This window comes from Xenopus tropicalis, chromosome 5 (assembly GCF_000004195.4).
Source record: "Xenopus tropicalis strain Nigerian chromosome 5, UCB_Xtro_10.0, whole genome shotgun sequence".
Classification (NCBI taxonomy): domain Eukaryota; kingdom Metazoa; phylum Chordata; class Amphibia; order Anura; family Pipidae; genus Xenopus; species Xenopus tropicalis.
The window spans coordinates 120943877-120962464 of record NC_030681.2 but is presented as its reverse complement, the minus strand read 5'-3'; the positions used below and the strand labels follow the sequence as shown (position 1 = coordinate 120962464).

The 18588-nt window shown below is 38.8% G+C and overlaps 1 protein-coding gene across 2 annotated transcripts in view; it reads left to right on the top strand.

The window, feature by feature from the left end:
- Nucleotides 1-18588, top strand: part of plod2 (procollagen-lysine, 2-oxoglutarate 5-dioxygenase 2) — a 67468-nt gene that overhangs the window by 10749 nt on the left and 38131 nt on the right. For both annotated transcript variants that reach the window (XM_002938407.5, XM_004914355.4), the window contains exons 2-3: nt 7041-7132; nt 8406-8542. In XM_002938407.5, coding sequence (XP_002938453.2) covers nt 7041-7132; nt 8406-8542 — 229 coding nt within the window. The remainder of the gene's footprint in view (nt 1-7040; nt 7133-8405; nt 8543-18588) is intronic.

Sequence of the window (18588 nt, the reverse complement as noted above, 5' to 3'; positions counted from 1 at the left end):
AAGCTATTGGTGACCTGATTCAGGCAATATCAAAACCTGAATGAAACACTAGTACTATTTCTTGGAGACTTGGTTCCACATATTTGGTTGGGAAAAGATTATTACCTTCCAAAATAGCAGTCATCACTGCTTCCAGAGAGAAAGGTGTGGGCATCATTATTTCAGAGCTACTTTGCCTCATTATTGTTACAAAAAATAAACACAAGTTAGTCAGTAGTATGTACATTTAGGATGAAGACACACTGTGCTACTAGTAGCAGCTACTTGTCGTGGCTACTAAAATAGACAATGCTGATCATTTACTGATAATTGTCTCGAGAGTCAATTCTCAGTATTGTCTATGGCAGGGTATTTTCTGGTGTTTAGTTGCTAGGACAAGTAGTTGCTACTAAGTAGCTCCGTGTGTCTTTGCCCTTACACAGCATATACAATATAAATCTCCTGTAAATATATAATATCTGCAAATAACATATAATTTACCATGTGGGAGATCTGCAGGAGGATAGACCTAATAAATATGAAACATAGTTTTGTTAATAAGGAAAACTGATTTCAACACAAATTGTCTGGGTTTGAAATCTCTGCCTCACCAATAAACAATAAATTGTTATAGATACAACTTAATGTAGAGCCAAGGATCTTTTTGTTTCTTCATTTTTTAAGTTGATTTTTATGATTGTAATTAAGTCAAGGGTTTGAATGAGTAGAAACCATAAGAGATTATAAAAATTCAACCCGTGCTATAAGTGTTTTATAAGACACTCAAAATAAACTCTGCATTTAAAAGTGACTTTTCTGTAGATTTAAAGAGATTCTTTCCCCATTGATAGGTTCCTGCTCTTTCCTGTTTATGTATCGGGTCGTTTGAGCAGCTGCTTTAAGTAAATTACAGTGTTACTAGACTATCCCATTGAGTGATTTACAGAGGCTGTAAACACTGCAGTAGGTCCTGTGCACTCTTTTCACTTTCCTGTCTAGTGAAAGGATGGCAGGGTTAGAAGTGAGGTTAGAATTGAAATGTTATGTTTGTATTACATTGGCAACTTAGCAGGGTTTGTACTCTTGGCTTTGTTTTTCTGTCAGTTTATGAAAAAACCTGGATTTGGATTTACAAATAAAAAGACAATCTTTCAGTAAGTGTTAAACCAACACTATGAGGCACGTTTAGCAAAGGGTTATGAAAATACTTTTTTTTTTAAAAATAATCCTACTTACACAAGTGAACTGAGTGTGTGGTGGGCAGACTTTTACTCACTATCCTTGGATTGTTTTAATAGTACAGGCATGGGATCCATTATCCGGAAACCCATTATCCATAAAGTTCCGAATTACGGAAAGCCCGTCTCCCATAGACTCCATTATAATCCTTATTGGAGGCAAAATAAGCCTATTGGGTTTATTCAAAATTTAAATGATTTTTTAGAAGACTTAAGCTATGGAGATCCAAATTACGGAAAGATCCCGAGCATTCTGGATAATAGGTCCCATACCTGTACACTAGCCCAGTTGGATGTCTAACCTTTTGACACCCCCAATTATTGGACCTTTTCTTCTTTTTTAAGGTAGTTATGCACAAATTTGGTTGGGCAGTTTGTCCATTATACTTTTTATGGGTAGGATTATTCATTTTTGGGATCATGCTTTGTTTCTTTCCACAACTGCATTAAAATAACATTTCAGTTGGAGAGAGTTCCATTTTTTTTAATGCAGTCATGAAAATCAATAAATCTGGCCCAACGGAACAAATTTAGTACAATTCGAGTTTAAGTTTTTCCACGTTTCAGTGAAATCGTTTAAAAAAAACCCTGATCTTTGAGTTTTTAAAACTTTAATATTTGAGGTTTGTTAAAGTGGAAAAATCCCCCACCTTCTATAGAAGTAAATGGGCATTCTAGTAAGTTATTTTATAACCAGGAGTGTGCAAGGCTTTGTGGGAATTGGAGTCTTGGCTGGAGGAGAGTAGATTTCTGATACATTTTTCCGTAGTCAGGCAAACTGAGAAGGCAGTAGTAAAGAACAGACAAAAACCATTGTTAGTGGTATTTTTATTTAGCGATTACTCGGAAATTGTTTAAAACATATATCAGGGAAAGTTACAGAATTACATCTTCCTTTTTAAGGAAAAAGCAGTTGGGATGCCCATTACCTTTAAGACCCCAGTGCGGGGAAGCAGGAAGTCTAAGCACAGTTTTGCCTAAGATGAAATGATTATTGCCTTGCATCGGTAACATTATAATTGCAGTGATATTTAAAACTAAATTATAGGCTCATTTTCTACTACTTTCCTCTGCTACTTTTCTCCACCTGTTTTCATTTGATGTAATGACTCAACTACCAGCTGCAGTGTAAATAATATAACGTGTATGTACTACCTATAAAGGTCAATTAAGCGGAACAAATCTCACTGGAGCTGCCATAAAAACCTATATACTGCTGCTATTGAACAGATGCATGTAATTGTCAAGACATAAGCACTGGGGCGCAAGAAGAAACATATAACCTGTGTCATATTTTCCACTGTTCATAAAAAAAGATATACTCACCTAAAAGAACATTTTTGGCTCCAGTGTTAAATTGGTTTTCTTTTGTTTCTGGCACTTTTACTTGGGCAACAATACTGTAAATACCTCCAACTAGTAATCCCAGCATGACTTTTGCTATGGGATAAGAAATAAAAGTTTCATATGATCATATTATATCCACAGATGGATTAAATCAAATAAAGAAATCAGATTAAACCCCATTGATGTACATGAACCCATAGTAATAAATCAAAATTGTCAAGCGATTATAAAAACCTTAATTTAGGATCCATTTTCCATTATGAGGCTAACTTCAAATAGGTCTGAATGTGGAAACAGTTGCTTTATGACTTAGTCATAGAGACCTTATATTACAGTCACAGCCTTTTTCTTGGCAGCTTGTTTAATGGAAGGATCAGCTATTGGAAATGGATTCATAGAGAATATCCAATGGAAGCTGAATGAACTTGCTCGTTTAAAGTGCATTTTGATGCATAAATCGTATTCTTTCCAAGCAGCAGCAACGGAAATGTAATTACAGGGTCTTCAAGGACCTCACAGTATGTTGGCAAAAGTCTTTAAGAAACCTGTTTTAGAACCCAAATGAGAGTGTATATTAGTAAACATATGGTTACAACAGGTTATGCTGTGGTGGGACACCCCCACCCTTCCCCCCCCAAACTCACTGGACCAAAGATGAATCACTGGCAACTGTAAATGCATGGCTGGTAGTGTCATCATGCCCCATTCAGTTTCTCTCTGCTCACTAATTCCATTTTACATGTACAAAAACACTGTGTGACTCCAGACCCCCACCCCATATTTTAGTGGAAAAGAATCTTTAAGAGATTCAAGTTTGCAGAAGTACCATATTTTGTACTTAAGGCAGTGGAAGAAAATGAAAATATATATATTCTGAAAACGCTCTGAAGGTGGACTAGGATGAATTTATGGAAATGATGAGGGAATTTGCTTATATAGATCTAGATCCTGATGTTGATCCAGATAGCAAATGTGTTGAATTGTCACCTTTAAACTATTTGTAGAGAATATGTATGTAGAATTTTGCAAAAGCCAAGTTTAATTATTAACAGTAAATATTTCACGACTGGCACACCTTGTAAAATTATCACAAGTTTATTGCGAACACATTGTGTAAAAAAATCAATTTTTTTTTATACCTGTTCGCAATCATCTTGTCACAATTTTACAAGGTGTGCCAGTCATAAAATATTTAATATATATATAAACTTCTCCAAAAGAAAAATGTTTTATTTACAAAATTGCAACATTTCAAGAACCAAAGAGAACTTGCATTATAGTGACCAGACATGAGGAAAAGTGCAAAGTCCACCAGCAACCAGTGATAGAATGTTAATGTAAAATAATAGTGAAAGTGTGCAAAGATCCAAAACAGTGTTAATAAAGCTTTCAATACTATTGATGAGTTGAGGTTATTTGTGAAAAGCATGGTTGAAACCACGCCATATTATATCTGAAAAACAAAACCATAGGACTCAGAAAACTGTCATGGCCAAAAGATCAGAGTGTGCCGTAGGCCCCCCACATCGCATGTAAGCTCACAGAAAATCATCATGTGGAGCTCGTCCAAAGAGCTCAGCTGAAATAGTGCAACAGAAGCGATTGTTTAACCAATAACTGTGTTGAAAGGTAGCTCAGTGCTCCTCCACGAGCAAAGAACAATTTAGCAGTTAAAAGGTAGCATCAACTGGCACGGTATAGCTGGCAGCTAGCCATCATCTATTATGATATTGAAGGGATGGTGGATTATACACCACTTGCCCAAGCTGTGGTTGAACTGCAATTCTCATTCAGTTGGGCAGTTTAGTCACTACTGGATGTCCAATGCTCCTCTCTAAGAGGGGTAATTCACATAAAACATGACTATCAGGGCCCCTAATTACAGTAGAGTATTGTAAGCTGCCCATAAAGGTATTGTTACCTTGTAATCTCTCTGCCACACAATGACACACAACCGGCCATGTAGTTAGAGGGTGACTCTGAAAGACCACCCAACCAGCAACCCCAACAAGGGGATGAGTGGCTCAAAATGTGGTACGAGCTAAATATTCTTTAAATTACAAACTCATTGCTTGCTGTGAAGGCACGTAATGCTGCTAGATGGTGTAACATTTCCTTCACTTAAACTTAAACAAATTAATTTTTCCTGGGAGCAAGGTCCCAAGTCAGTAAATCTTGGGGAATCTGCAGCAACAGCTGGACAGTGACACAGAACACATGTGAACTTACGTTTAACAGTTGTTGCCATGATTTATTCTATATTTTATCCTGTGGATTCAAAAATTCATTCGGTGTCAGAATTAGGAAATAATGTATTCCAGGAACTGACCAGACATATGGTGACTGAGTATTTAAAGAGATGCAACAAAAAATCAACTTTCCCATATACAAGGTACAAAGTTATTTGTAAATGTAATTTAAATTCTTTGTTTTCTATGGTTATGAATCCTGAAACAATTTAGAAGTCAGTTCTCCTTCAGGCCTGTTAATTGGCTGCCTTCTGCTACATTGTTTTAGGAGTCAAAACTATTGCTTACAACAATTTTTAACAGTTACATTTAAGAAAAACTTTAAAACTGGAAATATTTTTTAATAAATGTATAATGGAGCTCAGCCCAATATTGGGTTATGCCCTAACCCCTTTTGAGGACCCCCCTAACCCATTTTGAGGACCCCCCTAATATTATGCAATGCTCAGAGAGCATAACTTGCCTACCTTTTATTAAGGGTAGAGCAAGAATTTGGGCCTGGGACTGAGGGAGTTACATGTTGAAAATATGATGCACAGAAGATCTGCTAGAGTTTAAGAGGCAAATTATGATATGGTATTATGTTTAATGGTTTAGGTCAGGGGTCCCCAACCTTTTTTACCTGTGAGCCACATTCAAATGTAAAAAGAGTTGGGGAGCAACACAAGTGTCAAATAAAGGCTTTGGTTAGCTATTTGGTAGGTCAGTGTGGACTGGCAGCCAACTCTATTTGGCAGTACACTTGGTTTTAATGCAACCAAAACTTGCCTCCAAGTCAGGAATTCAAAAATAAGCACCTTCTTTAAAGTCACTGGAAAGAACATCCAAGGGGTTGCTCCAGGAATGAAGGATGAGAGGAAGTCAGATACCCTAAAGCTGGCCATACACGCACCGATACTATCGTACGAAACCTTGTTTCGTACGATATTCGGTGCGTGTATGGCATGTCGGCGAGTCGACCGATATCGCAGGAAAAGATTTTGATCGGGCGCCATAGAAGGCACCTGACCAAAATCTGCCGTCGGGGCTGAATCGGCAGAAGGAGGTAGAAATCCTATTGTTTCTACCTCCTTATCTGCCTCTTTCAGCCCTGACTGTGTGTGGCGAATCTGACGATGTTTCATGCGACCGATGGTTGCACGAAACATCGTCAGATCGCCACGTGTGTGGCCACCTTTAGAAAGGAGACAAGTAATCCTGTTTCTTTTGATACAGTATTTACATAGACCTTTCTGATAAAGCTTACTTAGTTTTTACCTTTCCTTCTTCTTTAATTATAATAGAATATTTTAAACTACAGTCTACAAGTGCAATTAAGGCTTGTTTTATCCTCCTGAGGAAGTGTGGCGGACCACACTTGTGAGCATACCCAGATGGGGTTTTATTCTCTATTAAAATACATACTTCACTATTCTGAATTCCTTTCCTTTTATTCCAAAGGCTCTAGATACTGTATGTATTTTGAGTAGGCAATATTCCCACAGTGGCGACGAAAAAATCACGCAAAATACGAAAAAGCGCGACGGTGTGAAAAAGTCGCAAACTTTTCGTTTCCAATCTGATTTTTTCCCATTCAGGATTCGGATTCGTGGATTAGTAAAGTGCCCCAGTGTGTTGAGTATGCACAGCACTAAGAGATCCACGCTACACCAGGATATTTGTTTTGGGCTTTCCCTCAAAGTTTATGTGATGGTCCTGCAAGGTGGACTGATAGGGTGAAAGTTGCAATAAAAAATAAGTTAATACACTGGGATAAATCACTGATTGGACTTTCTTCTATTTTATTAGGCTTTTTTAGTGTTCTCCAAGGTCTTAAATTTATGGTTTTGCTCTTATAACCTCGTCTTTCTCAATTCTGTACTCGCCTATCCCGTATCACTTTTCTTATCACCTCCTTTCTCTCCTTTGGGCATCTATAAATTGATTGTTGTCAATATATAGTGCAGTGTAAACTTCATAACGAATTTTGATGCACAGTTGCACTGTGTGACTTGTTTGCTCAAAAGTTGGCCAAAGTTGGTTGCACCAGAATAAAGCAATTTACCTTAGGGTGTGGCTTGTTTGGTGCATCTCCTGCTGGTCACAAGCTTACTTGCAATGTGATATGGTGTGTTTTTTTTACTTCAGTATTTATTATTATTATTATTATTATTATTATTATTATTATTATTATTATTTCAGTATTCATTTTTAAAGGCTAATTCTTGTTTTGCTTTTTCTTTTATAGATAAACTTCTGGTTTTAACAGTAGCCACACGAGAAACAGATGGCTTCCATCGCTTCATGCAGTCTGCAAGGCACTTCAGCTATACTGTGAAGGTACAAATTCCCATGTAATATCATTCACACGTTTAGCATATGCCAGAACATATGGAATGTATATTAAGGGATTTCATTCGTAATTGTTAGGATATTGCTCAGAATGTTCTAGTTATGACTCGGTGATTCCATTATCCTGATTACTCAACATAAATTCCATATGTGTTGTTTTGTTATTTGGTTGCCATGTTCTGCTTTTCTTGGTGTAAGAAGGTCTGAAAATCTGTCCCAACACAAAAATGAACCTCACGTTTAATTTTTCTCAGTTTTTACCAATGTTTTTTTTAAGTCTAATGGCACAGGGAAGAATTTACTGCCTCCATACTCAAGGGTCATCATTGCTATTTTCTGCCACAGGCAGTGCGGTTCCCCATTCATGTGAATAGGAAACAGGTGCAAGAAGGCAGGGTGTATTGTCTACCCCAGTTCCACCTGAGAGGAAAGCTAAACTCCACCCTGGGACATCTATTTGTGCGCCTGTAAAGGCCCTCCTCCCCTTGAGCAGCAACAAAAAAATTCAAAAATACAGTTTTTCTCCCCAATAAACGACAACAGATCTGCACAGTGATGTTGGCACCTAACATGGTTGTTAATACTTGCTAGCTCCAGAAAAAAAATGTTATAACTTGATCAAACATGTAACCCTCAAATTTTGTTACAGAAATATTCAGGATAGTAAAAGTATTCACCCTGGAATATAAGCCTTCATGCTACCCTATTCATCAACTGCATTTAGCCAGCAACACTGATTGAAACCACTCAAAATATGTTTTATTGGGGACTTGTGCTTGCTGATTGCAACAGTTTATAGTTTATAATAAAGAACACTTCATTGCCCTGGTACTTTGTGAACCATTTCCACTTGTATGGTGCTTAGTTAGCACTGATGTACAAACATTTTGTGCCATTTAGTCCAAATTACAATACATTTGACTTTTCAACAGATGTGATCAGCACATGCATACACCTTTTTCATATAATCTGGTAATTTAAATTAGTAATCAAGTTGTGCTGTTGGAACACACATTTATACAATAGTCATGTTAAATCAGGATGTACTACTAGTACTACTACTGGTCTTGTGCAGCCTTGTGCCTACTGACTCGCACATTCTGTTGAATGCTTGTCTGATGGCTCTGTATGTCAGAAAATACAAATATTTTTAGTATAAATAATATATTGTAACTGAAATAATATGCCATTAAAATGTAATTTTTTTAGTGTGCTATTCTTATTTCTATATTTTGCTTTTTATGTTTTTTTTAATCTGTAGGTTCTAGGAAAAGGTATAGAATGGAAAGGTGGAGATGTAGCAAATACAATAGGTGGTGGACAGAAGGTCCGGTTGTTAAAAGAGGCATTGGAAAGCCTTGAGGACCAAGATGATCTTGTTATTCTCTTTACTGATAGGTAAGAAACTATTTATTTTCTGTAATTTATGTAACAGGTGTATGGAGAGAATGCTCAGACATTTCTGCAGCACTTTACAGAGATTGAACATCATTCACATCAGTTCTTGTCCCAGTGGAGCTTGCAATCTAAGGTCCCTACCACATTTATACACGGTATGGTCAGTTAACCTGCCTGTATGTTTTTGGGGTGTGGGAGGGAACTGGAGTATCCAGAGGAAACCCAGGAGGCCACAGAGAGAACAAACAGATTCTTTGCAGCGCCAGAAACTGTGTATACCATGCCTGAAGCAGTAGTTCCAAAGGCTTGCATTTTTAGTCTACTTAGTTAGCCAATAAAGGTACCACCTACCCTATATTTTCTGGTTTTGTTCTATGGCTAACACGGTACAATACTTACTACTTACTACAGAGTTTTTAATGCATGCTAACAGCTGAAATATAGTAGTGTCCCTTTGGCACAATGCATTTATTTATTTTTTACTTAGAGTTAGTGGGTAAAAGCAGCAAATAACAAAACAAGCATGTGGGAAAATACATTCTGTGGTCTGGAATTCCTCATCTAAAACCGGAGCCAAAAATGCTATAGATCTCTATAAATTACCCAACACCCCCCCTTCCTTTTGACAAATAGGAAATATAGAACTGAATTTAGTAATGTCAGTTTGACATAAGACTGCTACAGTAACTTCCCCAATGGGCAGAGCAGTTGAAATACTAGTGTAGGAGGGTACATTTTTTTAAACCTTTAACTTTGTATCCCCTGGGACTGAGTTAGCCAGTAGGGTCCTGATAAATTTGGAAGGGACATTGTTCCCTTAGCAAGGAAGGTGTTGGGTTTCCCCAGAGATTTTAAAATAGCAAGCTCAAGCTTGTTCTGCCTCTATTGGTTCCCCCACTGGATGAGGTTAGGGGTGCTCCAATGTGGGGGTAGGCCTCAGATTTTGTTATAGTTAGGTTCAGGAAAAGTTAGTGAGCTGTACTACCCCAGGATTTGAGCAGATATAAAGGACACTTTGTGAGTATTATATGTGTAAAGACCTGCTGCCACTTGTGATACATTCTTTAGCATCAATTGAGCACACACCTCTCAAGCTATAGAGATTGGCATTTGAGATAATATGAAGTTTAACTGTTCCACTGCTTTTAAGAACCACCAGCACCCAAAAGTTATTGAGAGAGTGAATGTTGTGTGTACCAATCACTGTGGAAACCCTTCCTCCATACCAGGCGAGGGCCCACCTGACGATACAGAGTCTAATACACTAATTGCCTACAGGGAGTTGTTGGGAGTTAGGCCCCTGCCAGGGTTTGGATTATTGCAAAATCATAGTAGCAGAGCAGTTTTGGGGTACCCCCCATCCACCAGATACACTAATGTTATTTTCAGCCAGATATCGATGGGGCCGGCCTGTTTGAGGGCCAACAAAGCTGCTACACATGCCCAGGTGATCATGCCTGTGTGTGCTATATATTACTATGCACTGATCTGTCATGTGTTAGTTCTTTGTAAATAGAAAAGAACTTCAGAGCACTAAAATTTTTCTGGACAGCCTCTTTTTCTAGAAGTTCTGACTGTGTACGTGGCTTTCATTACAAGACCCCTAATTATGACTGTACAGCCACGTTGCAGAATAACTGCTAGTTTTGAGGTAAAAAGTTAGACGTTATTTAAAGGTCATTTTCAGTGAACTGATCCAATTACAGAATATTAATCTTGTAATTAAACATGAGGAAATAATAGGGGTTTGTAATCTAGAGTTAATGTTATCCCAGTGCTACAAAAACTTCAGTAGATCATAAACTCTGCAACTGAAAGTCACATTCTTTATTCTAAAATGTTCTGTAAACAGTATCCAAAGAAAATGTTTATGATATAAGGTGACAGTAATACAATTCCAGTAATATTGTACATAATGTGTAGCAGGGGGAAGTGATAATTCAAATTATGCATCATGTGCACTTTTACATGCATTGCAGAGCATTTTGTCCATGCAGTAATGAACCGCAGCCAGTTCTTCTTGTATTGGTGAATGGGAAGCTGCTGCCCGGTGGTACGCTCTGTCAGCATTCCTTCATGTGCAACTTCATGTGCAACTTCATGTGCCAAAATGTGGTTGTCAGACAGGGAAAGGTTATCCATTAGGAGACCATGGTGATTAAAGTTGCCTATGGTTGCTCAGTTACTTGATTGCTCAGCTACAAGCACATATGTGATATTTTTGGTGGAAAATTGTTCTTTTCTTAAGGCATTTAAAGAAAATAACACTACACGGTTTATGCCAAATTATCTGCGTGAAAAGTGGGGTATTTATATATGGTTTGTATGCCATGATTATATTATTAATTGCAAAATAAAAAAAACATGCAAGCACATCATTGCCTTGCTAAGAAATTTAGACCTGGTACTTGGTAGAGGAGGGATTGTTAATGATTCCATCAAAACACACCGGCCCTTTGCCTTTGCTATGCTGAAATTATATAAGGTGCCTTTTTTTAAATTTGAATTGAAAGGGGTTTTTTTTACCGCCCCCCCCCCCCCCCGCAAAATACAATTTTATTGTTACAAATTAGTATTTAGCGTGTTGTTATACTCTTCCCTAGAAGAATGGAAGGATGTTGGTAACCAATCACAGTTCTGCCTTTACACAGGGATAGCTTATTATGCAGTTCCCTGACAGGTTCCCCTAGCTGCTGATTGGCTAGTGATGGGTCTCTTACAAAGCCTGGGCAATCAGCAAGAAGGACCTGGGAGGATATTTTCATTTACGTGTATAGAAAGCAACTTTTTCTTTGTTTTTAATAGGTTTATAATATATTGGCAAATATTATTTCATGACACTATGGGGCACATTTACTTATGCATGAACGGGCTGAATGCGTCCGACTTTTTCCGTAGCGTTACGACTTGCGCGAATTGTCGCGACTTTTTCGCAGCTTTCGCGCCGAGTACGAAAGTTTCGGATTCATTCAAGCTTCAGTATGGTGACTTTTCTTGGGCCAGGTTGGAGCTGCAGAGTGCCATTGAGCCCTATGGGAGACTTTCCTTGGGCCGGGTTGGAGCTGCAGAGTGCCATTGAGCCCTATGGGAGACTTTCCTTGGGCCAGGTTGGAGCTGCAGAGTGCTATTGAGCCCTATGGGAGACTTTCCTTGGGCCGGGTTGGAGCTGCAGAGTGCCATTGAGTCCTATGGGAGACTTTCCTTGGGCCAGGTTGGAGCTGCAGAGTGCCATTGAGCCCTATGGGAGACTTTCCTTGGGCCAGGTTGGAGCTGCAGAGTGCCATTGAGTCCTATGGGAGACTTTCCTTGGGCCAGGTTGGAGCTGCAGAGTGCCATTGAGCCCTATGGGAGACTTTCCTTGGGCCAGGTTGGAGCTGCAGAGTGCCATTGAGTCCTATGGGAGACTTTCCTTGGGCCAGGTTGGAGCTGCAGAGTGCCATTGAGCCCTATGGGAGACTTTCCTTGGGCCAGGTTGGAGCTGCAGGGTGCCATTGAGTCCTATGGGAGGCTTCCAAAATCATGCTAAGTCTGAAAGTTTCGCCCACCGCTTAAGAGCACTCAATACGAAAAAGTTTACAAATCGTAAAGTTACGAAAAAGTCACGACTATTTGCGCAAATCTTAATGGTTACGAAAAAGTCGTGACAATTTACGAATTTTTCCAATTCGGATTTGAATTCGTGTCTTAGTAAATCAGCCCCTATGGGTCTGATTTAAGATTGCTCGAGCCTTCGGGCCTGATCAGTCATAAAGGAAACCTCATGTGGAATTGCTAACTCACGCTGGGTGGAAAAAGCTTGGCCATTTCTGCAAGTTTTCCTGAACTGGCTTTTGTAATGAAGACAAACTTTTTCCACCCCAAACCCAAATTCACATGGGGTTTCCTTTATAATTATGATCATTTATGGCCCTATAGGTTCCCGTTAACATATGTCCACTAATGATTTTAATTCATAAGAATGTTTATGATTGCAAATTTTTCCCTAAGGGTTCATTTACGAAGACAAATGCAGTATGCAAAGTGCAAAACAGGTGCAATTTTCAACATGTAGAAACAAAAAAAAAAAAAGACATTATTAATTTTGAACATATAGTAATTTTACTAAGAAAAGTACAGTTTATAGTTTGGTTCTTCTCTCCCCCCCTTCCCACAATGAAAAAACCTCAATTAAACAGATGGATTTTGTATAGAAGCCTGACAGAATGATAGAAATGGTTGGATTAATGTAAACCTAGGTATATTTGGCAGGGTGGAGTTAATTTTCTCTACAATTCCATGTGCTCATCGATCATTTGTCTCGTAGTGAGAAAACTGACCCTGTTTGTATAGCTGTTGTTGAAGGAATTAAAAGTTGAAAAGAAAGATCTGGAAAAAATGAGTCATCTTAGATTCCGCAATATGTTGTTCTATGCATGAATTCAGGGAAAAAAAATTCAATACATATATTGCATAAATGTTCGGTGGCAGTGTATTAAATTGCATAGAGCTTCTGCATACTGGTTGTGTACAATAATTCATACAATGGTAGGAGTATAGCCCAAAAAATCTGAATGCTAAAATCTGGCCCAAGGTTCAAGTATTGATGTCTTATCTTTCTGCTGTTTGAATCTTTAGGTCAGTGGTTTTTAAGCTCCCATTAAAGTCCTGACTTTCAACAGAACCCCTTTGGCCAGGGCTCCTGCTGGCTCATAAAATGGACTCAAATATTGGAATTACCATTATGTCAGTCTTTCAGCCATAATGACATAGTTTCCAAGACATATTCAGCTCAAATTCCACACTTCAAGGTGACCTCCCAGGGGTGACTGACCCACTTGGGAATAGCTGTTTTGGGCTATGGACACCTGAGGCGTTTTGTCCACCCCTGCCATACAGTTAAAAACAGTGGCAGTCAAGACTGTGTTCCCTTGTAATGTCATTAATTGAAAATCTCCTGTAGCATTTTTGTGTGGAGGCCTGCATGTCAATACCAGCTGTGCCAGGTAGTCGGGACATTTTTATTGCTGCTGGTTTCCACCAGGTGACAGTGGCAGTTAATACAGCCCCCCTGTGCCATTGGCCTTAGAAACCCTGTAACCCTGTCTGCAATACATATATATTTATATACAAACCGGATTCCAAAAAAGTTGGGACACTAAACAAATTGTGAATAAAAACTGAACGCAATGATGTGGAGGTGCCAACTTCTAATATTTTATTCAGAATAGAACATAAATCACGGAACAAAAGTTTAAACTGAGAAAATGTACCATTTTAAGGGAAAAATATGTTGATTCAGAATTTCATGGTGTCAACAAATCCCAAAAAAGTTGGGACAAGTAGCAATAAGAGGCTGGAAAAAGTAAATTTGAGCATAACGAAGAGCTGGAAGACCAAATAACACTAATTAGGTCAATTGGCAACATGATTGGGTATAAAAATAGCTTCTCAGAGTGGCAGTGTCTCTCAGAAGCCAAGATGGGTAGAGGATCACCAATTCCCACAATGTTGCACAGAAAGATAGTGGAGCAATATCAGAAAGGTGTTACCCAGCGAAAAATTGCAAATATTTTGCATCTATCATCATCAACTGTGCATAACATCATCCGAAGGTTCAGAGAATCTGGAACAATCTCTGTGCGTAAGGGTCAAGGCCGTAAAACCATACTGGATTCCCGTGATCTCCGGGCCCTTAAACGACACTGCACCACAAACAGGAATGCTACTGTAAAGGAAATCACAGAATGGGCTCAGGAATACTTCCAGAAACCATTGTCAGTGAACACAATCCACCGTGCCATCCGCCGTTGCCTGCTGAAACTCTACAGTGCAAAGAAGAAGCCATTTCTAAGCAAGATCCACAAGCTCAGGCGTTTTCACTGGGCCAGGGATCATTTAAAATGGAGTGTGGCAAAATGGAAGACTGTTCTGTGGTCAGAAGAGTCACGATTCGAAGTTCTTTTTGGAAATCTGGGACGCCATGTAATCCGGACCAAAGAGAACAAGGACAACCCAAGTTGTTATCAACGCTCAGTTCAGAAGCCTGCATCTCTGATGGTATGGGGTTGCATGAGTGCGTGTGGCATGGGCAGCTTGCATGTCTGGAAAGGCAGAATCGATGCAGAAAAATATATTCAGGTTCTAGAACAACATATGCTCCCATCCAGACGTCATCTCTTTCAGGGAAGACCCTGCATTTTTCAACAAGATAATGCCAGACCACAGTCTGCATCAATCACAACATCATGGCTGCGTAGGAGAAGGATCCGGGTACTGAAATGGCCAGTCTGCAGTCCAGATCTTTCACCTATAGAGAACATTTGGCGCATCATAAAGAGGAAGGTGCGACAAAGAAGGCCCAAGACGATTGAACAGTTAGAGGCCTGTATTAGACAAGAATGGGAGAGCATTCCTATTCCTAAATTCCTAAACACAGTGGTGAAAATGGCCTTGTCCCAACTTTTTTGGGATATGTTGACACCATGAAATTCTGAATCAACATATTTTTCCCTTAAAATGGTACATTTTCTCAGTTTAAACTTTTGTTCCGTGATTTATGTTCTATTCTGAATAAAATATTAGAAGTTGGCACCTCCACATCATTGCGTTCAGTTTTTATTCACAATTTGTTTAGTGTCCCAACGTTTTTGGAATCCGGTTTGTATTTTCTATTGCCTATATTTTATATAAGGTAGGGATGGCAACTTCTGGTTCTCCAGATGTTGAAGCTTTTCCAAATTTCAAAATTGACAGAGCTTTCTAATTTTTAATGAACTAAACATGAGATGTAAGCAGTGCAAAGATACAGCAGCCAGCAGCTGACAGAAGCATTCCCTTTTGTTAGTGTACAGTCCAGTTCTACAATGCTTCAGTAAGCCATTTTAGCTCTGTGATCTGGTACAAATATTCCACATTATGAGGTCAGTGAAAGCTAATTCCCTGCAAAATGTATTTTCCACCATCGTAAAGTATTCCCAGAGGCTAAAGTGAACAATACACTTCATCTACAGCATCATGTTATAGGCTGACAAGAAGGTGAAAGCATGTGCAGCAGCATTCCTAGACTGTGAAGCAATTCATTGTATTGCAATGAGACTTTTCTGTGATGAGTATAAAATGGCCCAGCCAGATTCTCCTTCTAATACGGTATTCATTCACTAATGATCAAAATAAACAGAGGGTGGGAGGAAGCATGTACTTCTACTGGATACAATCACCCTTTTGTTTATCCTGTACCCACAGCATTCAGAACAAATGGGTCTCTTTTCATGTGATAATTGTGAACACTTGGTAACACTCAGGAAAACCAAATGAAATAGCAACTGAAAGATACACAGGCTGTTACATGTACTGGTGGAGGATATGAAATGAAAACCCTTTTTGTAGCACTGCGCTGCATCCAATGAATACCACAGCACTCCCTCCCTCTGTGTACCATCTCATACGCTACTCATTTCCAGCATATTAATTTTTTTATTAATTTATTTTTACTAACCTTTGTATAGCTTTGGCTAATTATGTATTGCTTTGTAGTGGGCGGTTTGTCATTCTCTGTGTGGTTTTGCCCAGGGCATTTTACATTCTATGCAGCCCTGATGCCACCTTAGGTGTCATATGCAGCACAATTGTCCTCATTAGAAGATCCACATTTTCTGGGGCACAGTTTCCACCTTACCTCATGTTCTAATTCTAGTGAAAGTGAATTGACTTGAACTTGACTTGTCTTTATTTAATGAGAAGCCATTTAAGCTGCTTATATGTTTTTGAACGGTGGGAGGCATCCAGGCGAAACCCCCAAAACTCAAGCAGAATATACAGACTTTCATGCAAGCTGGTATGGCCATAGTCCTTAGCAAGAGACTGGAATAACAGCTGCCACTTTTAGTCAGTTGAAGATCTGGACAAGGGGATGGGAAGATAATGTTAGGGACAGAGCTACGACACATCCGCCCTTGCTTGGTTGAATTGGGTATCATACAAGGCAGAGTTCTGTCTGGGTTTCATACTTCTGAAATCCAGCCAGGCAGTTTTAACCCGAACAGCCTGTGTAAAAACTTGATTGTCCACCTTTTAACCAGGTGGCAATGCTAAGTGGCATGACAGACTGAATAAATGTTAAAGGGAGTTAGTGCAGAATGTAGAGCACTTCATATTTGCCAATCACATATGCATTGGGCTCTAAGACCATCTCTATCCTTTCAAGCAGCAGTGATCACCCTACCACAACCATGTTCAGTTGCACATGAAATTGGCTTCCTAAATACGACGTTTTATTGTGTAAGCCCCTACTGTTTTTTTGTTGCTGCAAATTGAGACTGACCTGCCTTGAAGGGTAAGTGGGGAGGTGTGAATCTTAAAAGCTCTTTGGCAAAAGTTACTGTTTTGTTTGATTACGTGGAGCTGATGTTCAAAGGATCGTGTCAAGTTAATACTGCTACCCAGAAAAAAAACAACTTTGGCCTTTCATTTACTTCAACCAACCATTAGAAATTTGCTTCTACTCCCCCTCTCTTCCTGGCTTGGGATCTGTAATTTGTTATGGCACGAAACTGCAGCTGTACATTACTCACCCCGTCACTTAGCTATTTAATGTATAATTTTAAACCCTGAATACAAATATATATCATTATTGTGGCTACAGGCATCCATATGCCACAAAATACTGTAATGTAGTGTACTTTGTACTGGCCTGCATGTGACACCGAAAGGGGGTGGAAAAGTAGAATGGTAATCACAGGAACCATTTAATGCCATTTCTAAATTAATATGCCGCACTATAAGCACAAACTTTATTTCAGAAATTATTGTATTAATATTTGGTGTTGTACAGCTATCCACTTTAATAGGAACCTTTTTTTCCTTTTACCTTAGCCTTTTACAAATAAGCTGCTGCCCTGTCTCACTGCCTTATTGTGACTCTTTATGTTCAGCAAGCTCTGTCTGTTTTCATGCTCTTGACCTCTGCTCTGAGCCCTGGCTATTTTGACCTTTACACTTCGCATTCCAAACCTGACAAAGGTTACATTCTTTTTAGGGGCCCTCTCAAGTTTACATCAGCCAGCACAAGCTTGATGCTAGTTTGGCAATCCCCAATAAAAAGCTAATGATTGTCTGCTTTGGTCCTGGTAAGGGCATAGTAATGAAAGGCTCAAACCAAAGCCAAATGCGGCAAATATAAAGAGGTGAAAGGTGCTCAATAGAAATGCCTGCAATTTTCCTGAGATTATAATCTTGTCATGATCAGGTCTGCATAGCATGAATATATCTCTCAATGTATTAGTGCCCTAACAGGGTTAATTTACTAGTTTGGTTATCACGTTCATTTAGGTTTCCTCTATGTATTATGTTTTCCTACTGCTCAGCTAAAGCACTTGTGTGCCAGTAGTGCATTGCTGATTTCAGACTCATGTTGGCATCCAGTTAAAGGACCAGATTCACTCAGTGAGAAAAAAGTTATTTCATGGTTTACCACGTGGAAACTTATAGATGAGATAAAGTTTGAGGAGAAAAAAATGATTTTCCTAATCCAGTCCCAGTTTTATACTATAGACTTCAATATAGTTTTCATGTGATAAACCATGAGATAAGTTTTTCTGCACTGAATTGCATCTCAAACTGAATCTCCTCAATCAGTTTTCACATGATAAACATTTTCTAACTGAATTGAAGAACATCTGTTAGCATCTCAAATGCATTAGAACTTGGAGGGCCAGGGGGAAAAATGGTGGAATCCAGTTAAAGAACTAAAACCCCTGGCCTCTCCCATCTTAATCTTCTTCTGTGGCCACTGCAGCAACTGCAGCCGTGACAAAATATGTATGTTGAGGAACTTTAAAAAAAAAAAAAAAAAAAAAAATGTTTAATATAGAAACAATTGCAAGACAAAAAAAACTCTACTTGTCAAACATATTTAACAAATAGCCATTAATTTTTTTGTGATTGCTATGGGCAAAATTACTGGTGATGTGTTTTCTACATATAGTAGAAGAAGTATCTCTGAATGCCACGATGGTTAAAATTTTTGGTAATAGCCAAGTTTCTTTCTAGCAGATAAAGGGTGCTTCCAG